The 10,065-nt window shown below is 51.3% G+C and overlaps 1 protein-coding gene across 1 annotated transcript; it reads right to left on the bottom strand.

Annotated features, from left to right (window-relative positions):
- Positions 1 to 1,437: 1,437 nt before the first annotated feature.
- On the bottom strand, positions 1,438 to 10,024 carry NOCT (nocturnin). The gene is made up of 3 exons (XM_069779370.1): positions 9,740 to 10,024; positions 4,256 to 4,525; positions 1,438 to 3,159 (listed from the first exon to the last, which is right to left on the bottom strand). Exons 1-3 carry the CDS (start codon positions 9,936 to 9,938, stop codon positions 2,324 to 2,326), a joined length of 1,305 nt encoding a protein of 434 aa, XP_069635471.1. The 5' UTR covers positions 9,939 to 10,024; the 3' UTR covers positions 1,438 to 2,323.
- Between the last annotated feature and the right edge of the window lie 41 nt (positions 10,025 to 10,065).

The raw sequence follows: 10,065 nt of genomic DNA, 5'->3' as shown, positions 1-10,065 counted from the left end.
GCAGGTATGAAATGCTTACGGCAGGGATGCTCAAAAGTCTGCTTTTAGGAGTGTCTCATCTCTGGCCCAGAATCTCCCCCAAAGGAGCCACCCCTTCTGGCTCCCAGGGGCACAATTTGCTCTTTCTGGAATTTCAGCTGAAGGAGGCCCTGGCTGGCAGTGGTTGGTATGTCACGTCTGCCTGGTAAGAGTATTCACCAAAGTCGTCAGGCTTCTTGGTGGTTGTAAAATCCTTTGTCTGGGGAGTTTCAAATCCACACTTGCTAGAGAAGTCCTACATCCCAGGCTGGTTAGAGCTAGGCCCTCAGCTCCTCTGGAAGCAGATCATCGCCCTCATCCTGCAAGGGTCAGGACCACGTGCAGAGCATGTTAACGCCTGTGCAACACAGCACTCCATTCGTGTGCTTGAAAGGGAGTGTGTTTGTGTGGGAATTTGGGACTTCCAGTTACCACACTCTGTATACTTACAAGTATGATAATTTGTGGGCTGTGTAAAGCACGCACCTGTGGCATTTCTTGCTCTTCAAATGATGTTTTAAAAGAAAGTGACAAATACAGCTGCCTGTTGTGAGGAGCCAGCTCTGCTAGGCATACTTAGCAGCCCTCAGGGAGGAATACTTGCACCCTGCTTTGCAGTACCGGCCAGGTTTGTAGCTCCCCACAACTGTCAGAAAGAGTAATATTTACAGTAATACAGGGTCTAGGCCTCATCTTTAGCTAGGGGAGAAAGCAGGTTAACATTGCTAAAGGTAACTCCTTTCCCTGCAGACTTGCTGTGGAATTTGGGCATCTCAAGTCTGAGAAAGAGCACTTGCCTTGAAAGCAAAGCAGCTGTGCCACCTTGTAAGATTAGGACTGTGGGGTCAGGGGAAAGAGGTCTGGAATGGGTAGCATCACCACTAACTTGAAGCTCGAACAGTCACTAGCTGAGACAGATCACCTATTTATGATAGGGAAATGAAGAAGATAGCAGCAGAGACTTTTTTTTTTTTTCCTCCAAAGACTTTTATTAATAAACACCTGGAACATTTCAGAGTTACCATGGGCCTTACTTTACATGGAAGTACTGCTTTATTTGCTCTGCCTCATCTTTCCCAACTATCTAAATGTCAGCCCAGCTCCAACTGTTGTCTCTCTTCCCTCCTCTCTCCCTACCTCATTTTCCAGCATAGTGCCATGTTTACAATCCATATATGCAATACCTATGTCATACCAATGAGCACCACTTCATGCACAAGAGTTACTATACTAACACAGCTCTCTTGTAGCCTAGGTGCTTAGCCCGAGTTCCCCAGGGCCACGGAAAGAGGCTCCTGAACACTGTTGCTGTATGATTTCAAGTCAGATGCAGGATCACCAACTTCTCTCAATAAATAAATTTTATCTTCTGCAGGTTCCAGTGTAGCTTTAGATTCTGAAGATAAATAAAAGAAAGTCTTTCAACAAGAAGATTGGCCCTTTACTGAAGCAGCAAAATTGACAAGACTACAAATTTAAACCATTTAGAAAAGTAATACTTGAAGCAGAGGAGGAAATACTCCCTAGTTAGGTGTGTCCTCTGGAGGGAAGCACAGAAGAGACAAGGGAACAGTCACTGTGTATACATACCTACAGGCTGTACTCGTGTAACGGACACATGCACATTCATCTGGGAAAGTGAGGATATTACTATTATGATGGAGAGTAATTAGCCTCTATTTCCTTACCTGCTTTTACTGCAGAGTGCCTTCCTTACACTGGGCTATTATCCATTCACTTTTAATGAAATCATCATCTCAAGTCATGTAAAAATGAGAAGACAACACTAGTATGAGCTTAGATTTGTTCATGTCTAAACTGCATTAAACTTCCTTTGTATTGCAACAGAAAAAGATTTAAGAGAATCTCACTAAATAGTTGAGCCTCGTTCCCTTTGGTACTTGCACAAGCTTAACGTGAAATAAATAAAATCAGCATGCTGTCAGGGCAAGTTGTTTTACAAACACAAGTGTTTTGATTTAAATACTAAGGCCTCCCCATTCATTAGAGGATTAAATCCTTAAACACAGGGGTTAGTGAAAGGATAAAGCTCATTTGCCTTCCGGTGTTCAAACCTCGACATGGCAAGAACACCATGACGAGAACACCGACTCCTTTCTTCCTCCCTTGGAGGCTCCAGATTAACAAGCGCTGAACGGCAAGTCTAACTCCAAACAAGTGCCCAAAATAATGTTTAGTCAACAGTATTTCCTCATCCTTCAATGGCTTCCAGCTTCAAAAGTTCTCTCTAAAATAAAATAGTGGTGAGTTAAGACACTGCAATACCAGGTGGCATTCCAACACATCACAGCAGTCTGTCGGGGTCTTGATTAAAACTAAAGTCACACACCAGAGACAGGTGATCGGAAGGGTAATTGAATGACGGCAGCCTGTTGGGCCCAATTTGCTCTTCAGTCAGCAAGCCCAGGGCTGAGTTCACATTCAAGGCGTGCTGGGAATACCAGATATAATCCAGCGTGTGCCGGCACTCTCCCGAGGGCCGGATCTTCCAGGTGGTGTATGGGGGCTCTGACTGCCCGTCGGGGCTCAGCAGCTTGTATGCACTGTTTAAGTTGAGGCTGGAGTTGGAAAACTCTCTGTAGACCTCCTCGGTAGGCTCCGCATTGAAGTCTCCGCAGATGATCAGAGGGATCTTTGCACCTTGGGTAATACTCTTCAAGTTCTGGAGAAGATCGCAGCCTTGTGCGGACCGAAACCTCTCCCAGCCGGTACGGGCTTTCAGGTGAGTGACGGCAATGCAGAACAGTCTTCCAGTTTCATTACACTTCAGCGTCTGAGCTATGGCCACTTGGTTGGTCTTCAGCTTCATGGCGGTTAGCCGAATGTTAGCGCTGTTGATGAGCTCAAAGCGGTCTTTGAGGAAAAACAAGGCGCAGCCATCCGGCCCATTGTTCTGCTCCACGTCTAGGCAGGGGGACCACGGCTTCGGGAAGAAAGTACACTGGTAGCCGAGTCGGCTGAGGAGTGGCTCAAATGTGTCAAAGTAGTGGTCGACTTCTTGCAGGCACAAGATGTCAGGCTTGTAGGCAAGGATTTCCTCCAGGATGAGGCACTTCCTCTCTTCCCATTTCAGAGCTTCCATGGGGCACTGAACAAAGTTGTCTTTGCCTTCTCCGAGAGCTGAAATTAGCAGGGAGGGAGGGGAGTTAAAAAAAAAAGTTACCGATAGCTGAAACGGGCTGTCTTCCTCCAGGTTTTGCAGAGGCCAGGCTCTGCTCTCGGGATCCAGCTGCCACCTTGCAGCAGCCAGTGGCTGCCTGCAGCCCCGCACGAGAACAGGCAGTCTGTCACAGCGCAAGGGCTTATAACGGGAAGCGGCATGAGGCTTTTGCCACACTTTTGCTTTCCCTGTAAAATGCGTGGATGTCAGTTCATATGCAGGTGAGGGGTTTTTCAGGAGCAGCTGCTGACTTTAAGGGTGCCAGGCTTGCCAATGGGTCTGAGAACCCCTTCTCAAAACACTGAAGTCTCTCCAAAAAAATTTAAGTTCCCTTTACAGATACAAGTTAGATTAAAGACTTCTTCCCCCTCATCCCAAAAGTCACTATGCTGTGGCAAGTGTTTCCACATGTGGCTGCCACAGCTTAAGCCGAAGAAAAAAACACAGTGGGATAGGAGTTACTTAACTGCAGAATGTTAAGGCAGTCTCTACATGGGGGATTTCGCACCCCAAAAGGTTTTAAGATGAGACTGTTGCATAAGTCAATTTACAGCCTTGATTTTAGGGGTCTGAGGAAAAAAAAAAAAAAATCAGTTAAAATTATCCCAAAGAATTAAGAATTGCCATAACAGATATGAATCCCTGAACAGTTCACCAATAAAGTAATTGGAAAACTGTAGAGAAGCTTTACAAGGAATAAAACTTAGGGAAGGATGAGTCTTTTCTGGGGGCTAACAACTATCTAAAAGTGGTGGGTCACAGCTTTTTGAATATACTGTGTTAAGACAGGCATTCAGAGCTACCCTTGGCATCACAGTTGCAAGGAGAGACCTTTTTTCCTCTCCTATAGAACGGAAGGCAAGCCACTATTTCAAGTGCTGAAAATCTCCCCTCCCACCCTGGCCCTCAGTCAGTTGCGCCTCACATAATTCACCTCTGTCCCTTTGCTCTGCCAGTCCCAGGCACGCCTAACTACGTAGACACTTCTGCATTTAAAGGTTTTCATTGCTGCATTTGATCTCAAGGTCACACCTTGAGCTTAGAGGCAGCGCCTACCTTGGGCAAGGATGTTCCACTGCATGACCCGAATGGGGCGGTGGTTGCTGGCAGCGTTTTTCTTCAGGTCCACAAAGTCCCTCTGAAACCGGGGTGGCCGTTTCTGCAGAACGATCTGACATTCCTCCAGCAAATCCTTGGGGTCTATAGGATCCAGCCGTGCCGAGTCTGGCTGCTCCAGGCAGTCCTGGTGCTGGGACACTGCACTGCCGCTCAGCGGCTTGGCGAGCGCGCTGTACAGCCGACTGGTGCTGTTTCCCATGGAACACACTAGAAAGGAAAAAAAGGTATTAAGAGATGTCCACCATGACTCTTCTCACCACTTAGGTGCCTCGCAGATAACCTTGTTACAGTGCCAGCAATTTGTGGTTTGTGCAGGAGCCTGTTCCTGAATCTGAGATAAAAGAAGAAGGATGCAGAGATAGGGTTAGTTCTGTCCACAGTCTCATTGTGTTTTGCTTATTACCAGGGGCTGCTAACCTCTGCAGCATGCAAACGGTCTGGTTTAGGACATCGTGCAGGTATCTACTCAAGGAAGAAAGGAGTCTTTCATCCAAAATAGCAGGGCTAAGATTAACTTCTGCACATGCTGTAGGAAACAGAATAGAGCGTACTTTTTCCCTCCTCACAGAGGAGAGAGGCCAGCAGGTAGACAAATGCTGCCTGCTCCTCATTTCACATGCAGCACTTGTCTCTAACGGAGACGGCACTCTGCACAGCCCGGTACCCTGCGCCTATTTGGGATGCCTCTGGGCTGCGGGCCTCCTGCCTGCAGAGCGGCAGGCGGGGTGACCCATTCCCTCAGGTTAATATTTAATAGGAATCTCTGATCACAGCTTCATTTGCCCCCAAAGCAGCAATGTTGCAGCCAGGTGCTTCTGCTGGCTTAGACCTTGGGATGTGGAGAGGAGACGGGGGTCTCTCCAGCTCCCCTTCACGCCCCTACTCTCATTCCTTTCGCTCTCCTTTCTCCCTTTGGCTCCTGGCTCCTTTGCGCTGTGCCCCAGCTTGGCAGCTTCCAGCACGCCCTGTGGTCCTCCCCAGTGACCTCCTGCTCCTTTTGCCATCTTAAGCACACCTCCTGCAAATAAGCAGCTGTCCCCCACCTCTACCTGTCAATGCTTGCTAGCAGTCAGCCCCCCACCCCAGCCCCGTGTCTCCTGCAGGGAGGTCCCCCCATCCCACACAGGGTCACAGCTGCCACGGGGGAAGGTGTTGTCCCCCCGCTCCCTGTTTTGCCCTTTGGCTTATGCGCAGGAGGTGGCTGCAGCCCTCTTCCCTTAGCAGGGGTGAAGCAGCAGAGCCATCCCTTTCAGACAGCAGCCCTGGTGACTAGCATGCTGTAAAATACTTCCTTCTCCCACTTCACAAGAGCACAGCCGGTACCGCCGTGCAGCTCTAAGCGCCCTGAGGCTCGCTTACTGCAAACACACTGGAGACTGTTAGTGTTAAGGGACGAGCTTCAGGATAGCTGTGGAGGAGTTTGCCCAGAGTTGATGATATTCCTACACATCTCCATAGCAAGTCCTTGGCACTGCCGTGCATGCCCCAAGATCTCTTCCAACCCTTCCGCAGGGGGAGGGTTTTGCTCTGACCCTTGCCACAACACCCGGGGAGTACTTCTCAGTGCTCTGCCCAAGTAGCTTGCCTGGACACTTGGTTTCCCTTCAAGCATGGGCAGCAGCGCTTGCACCACAGCAACTTGCACAAGAGGCAACGCTGACAAGAGTTCTGTTGCTGTCCGTTGTTGTAACTTATTTACTCTGAATGCATTTTGCAAAGGTAATCTTGAGCAAAAGAACTTCAGCGTTGCATTGCTGTTGGCCCACAGCGGTTTTTAAGTAAGCTTATTTGTACCTTTGAGTTAAAAACAGAAGAGACTTGTCATCTCGCACTCACATCTTGTGGCAGATTTGGAGTGCTACCCAACACACTTGGATGTTTAGCCTTTGCTAGCCTGAACTACAGCATTACAAATCCTAAGTGCTGGTGACAGATGTACAATAGTGACAGACCTGGCTAGAGGGGAAGGCAGGAAGACGGAAGCCCTAACACTTCAATAAACATACTTAGAAGGAGTAAAAGAGAAAAGAAAGACCCTGCAGCAGAAGTTTCATGTCCTTGTCTTTAGGAAAATGGGTACTTTCAAAGACACTAAAAAATACTTGGTTTATGGTATGTTTTGTATGTGTAATCTGGTAGAATGGTGCCTCGGAACAGTTCTAAGGAAGTCATAAATTGGGAATTTAAACTGGATGTAGGACATATCTCCCCAACTCCATCCTTTTAGTTAAAGTACCAGGAGTTCCTCAAACTGAGATGTGAGCTTGGGCTCACAAGCACAAATGTCTTTCTAGGGTAACTGTGTTTAAAGCATTTCAGTTTCTGCAGTCTTTCTTAGTTTACAGTTCTTGTCAAGAAGCCAAATGCTGCTGAAGTAGAAGAAATGCCATTTAATAGCGAGCGAAGCAGGACCCTGACACGGCTGTGAGGGGACAGAGACCGGGAACGAAAGCACGCTCTGTAACTGGTTGCAAAAGGGTCCAGCTTACATGCTACCAGAGCTGCCAGGCAGCCATGCAGAAACCCAAAGAAATCGATGGAGCTTTTCATGACAGCTCCACAGGGAGCTCCTCACCTATTTTTGGGGTAGGTACCACCCGTAGTTAAGTGCTGCAACTGGAGAGAAGTACATGGTGCTTTCTGGTACCGCAGGGATGCCGTCCGCAGCCGAGTATGGCCACGAGCCCTACGCCCCGCACACCCCTGCCCTTCCCTCCCGGCACAGCACGAGCCAGGCGGTGGGAAGTCCACATGAAGGCAGTGCCACGGATGAACACAGCTCAGGCAGGGCTCTCCAAAGGAATAACGGGGAGTTGCTCTGCTCCACGAAGCCATTAGCAAGCAAGGGCCCAGGCTGCTCATTGCTTGACCTGAATCAGAGGGAGGATGTTGAAAGGGACAAGCCAGGTGCAACACATCTGGAGCCAAAAGTCTACCCTAAAGTTCTGAGCAGCTCACATCTGTTACAGCAGGATGAAGTCTAAGTTCAGTCACGCACCTGCCAAGCTGCAAACAAAGCCAGAGTATTGTCTGAACCTCGTCATCCCTGGGGTCATGGGGTAGCCAGCTCTTTGTGGGGAGTCAGGCATAGCCTAACCTGCACAGGATGTGCTACAGCCCAGCTGCAGCACAAACCCGACAGCTTTTCAAGTCAGTATTGTCTCAGGAAGGAAAAAAAGCTTCCATCTTCTTTTGACAGCCCAGGGCAGGCGGGGTGAAAGAGGGCCTGGGCTGTAAATCAAATGCTTTCAGGGCTGTTGTAGGTGGCTTGGGAGTCCTTGGCTGAAGGGGGACTCCTGCAGGAAGACTCCAGCTTAAGATGACTGATGAACTGCACAAGTTCTTTGTCCCCAAAGTGCTGAAACAGTCACAGCACAGACTGAATTGTTCTGCAGAACAGGGGCCAGACTGGCAGCCTGCTCATTGAAACTCCAAACACAAAATCCATTTGTTGTTTTTGCAATGCTTAACATGTCTGTGGCAGTGAGGCAAGTACAAGGTCACTGTTCTGAGATCCTTACAGTTCCAAGTTAAATGCCCTGTTACTTGCTGGGTTAATGTCTGCTGCTGGCACTGTGGCACCGTGGTGCTGGTGTATGCAGAGGAACAAGTGGACTCCTGAGCTTGCACTTTAGCGGTGGGCAGTGAACATGGAAGCGATTCTCTCTGTGCAATGTTGCAATAGGGAACGCCAGCTCAGCAATTACTATTCAAGGTGTTTAAAATAAAAAGCCTTCCTCTCAGCAAGGGTGGTGCCTCAGCACAGTAAGGGCGGGGAAAGAATTTAAACTGTTCATTAAACTTCAGAAGAACAGGGTGCAAAGTTCAAGGTTTCCTGTGTCATCCAGCAATAGCACAGAAGATATGAACTTCTAGGACCTCAGGCAATGAGCAGTCACGGACTTGAGTTTAAGCACTTTGCCTCAAAGCTGAGGGCTGCAGCGTGCAGGCAGACCAGGGGGCTGCAGAGGGGTTTCGGAGCCAGGGCCCTTACCTTTTGGGTAAGGTGAACAGCATTCTGGTTTCCCATCCTTTCATCTCCTACCTCCCAGCACTGCTTTTGGCTGAGAGCCCCCACCTTGTTCACTGCCGGGATTTCACTGCCAGGGGAACGGCTCTGCCACACCTACAGCCTGGTCTGTAGTTGCATCACCCCCCGCAGCCGAGGAGGCCGGTAGCAGCCGGAGACGCCCTCCCTGCAACCCCAATTCTAGGTGAAACTTCGCAGATGTCATCCCCACGTGACAAATCCTATGCTACAGGGTATCATACTACGTGTATAGCCTTGTTCGGGTCAGCCATGGGATCGCAGCCCTGTGCCACCCGCATTCAAAGCGGTGGTTGCTGCTGCTTGGAGTTCGAGTCCTGATTTTGGCAACTAGGCCAGTCTTACGCAGAAGGGAGTCTGAATCCTCGTGTGAGGGTGCCAAGACATCACAGCAAGGGAGGTGCTGCCTAGTCAACAGGCAACACCAAAAAGAGGAGGGAACCTCAAATCCTTCCCCAAGTAATACACAGAATCAGCGCTTGGCACGAGCTCTGGAAACCCTTTTTCTCACGAGTGCTCTAATCACGAGCACGACTTTGCCAGCTCGCACGCACATACGCTCCTCTTCCCCGTAGCTCCGTGAAGCTTCGATCCTGCTGTTTGGCATCCTGGCCTGGCTTCAACAGGAGGAATGGAAGCACCCTGCCCCAGCCTGGCTTGTAGACCCCTCCTGTAACAGCACCGACAGGGAATGAACACACTTCACCCCAACCCCAGCTGAGGACAGTAGGGAAAAGCAGATCTCCTGCACGCCGGGTAAGTAGTACAGCCCCAGATATTGCATAAAGGGCGTCGGACATTTCACCTCTCCCACCAGCAGCAGCCTGGAGAAGAGGTGGATGCGGCCCCAGCTTCCACCGGGATCCTCTCCTCCACGGTCAGAGGCAAGCTGCCCATCAGTCGATGCGGCTTAAGGCTGAATCCGAACGGCAGAGACCCGGCGGGCACGTCAGCGCTCCAAGCCTCGCCGTGGGTCCTCGCACGGGCCCCGGTCAGAGCGTGCACCCAGGGACACGCGGGACCGCGAACGCTTCCCCAAGTCTCATTTTGGGAGCGAAGAGCGGGGCGTAATCATTTAACGTCACGGGCGAGCAGGAGGCTGACGGCTTTACCTGCCTGAGCGTAACCTGGGGCTTATTCCCAGGCGCTGCCTGTAGCGGAAGAAAAAAACCAAAACCCTACCACGAGTGGAGGCCGTCCCACGCGAACCGCAACCCCGGACGAGCGGAGAACGAACGGTTCAGCTCTCCGACCCTGACCCGTTCGGGCAGGCCAAGAGTCACCCCGCGAGGACGTGGGTTCGCTCCACGCCACCGGCCTGCGTCCGGGGGCAGAGCAAGGCCCACCCCCCCCCCCGCTTCCCCGGTACCCACCTGTGCGGGGCAGAGCCCCCGGGACGGGCGGGCCGCCCGCCGCTGCTGCCGCCACCCGGGGGGCGGCGGGACCGAGGGGAGACGGCGGCGGCTGGTGAGGGGTCGCGCGGGGCCTTGGCGGCAGGAGGGAGGCCGAGGCGGGGGCGCAGCAGAGGGCGGGCAGCGCCGAGCAGAGGCAGCGCGCAGGGCTCTGGTACATGCTCCCGGCGGGACGACAGACGGGACGGAGACGGGTCGAGCAGCGGCTCCCGCGCCCGCCCCGCGGCGGCGCTTATAGAGGCGGCGGCGGCGGCGGCGGCCCGCGCAGCCGGTACATCCGGCACCTA

The sequence above is a fragment of the Haliaeetus albicilla genome, chromosome 1 (assembly GCF_947461875.1).
Source record: "Haliaeetus albicilla chromosome 1, bHalAlb1.1, whole genome shotgun sequence".
Lineage (NCBI taxonomy): Eukaryota > Metazoa > Chordata > Aves > Accipitriformes > Accipitridae > Haliaeetus > Haliaeetus albicilla.
The sequence above is the reverse complement of the archived record's forward strand: the minus strand, read 5'-3'. Positions and strand labels throughout refer to the sequence as shown.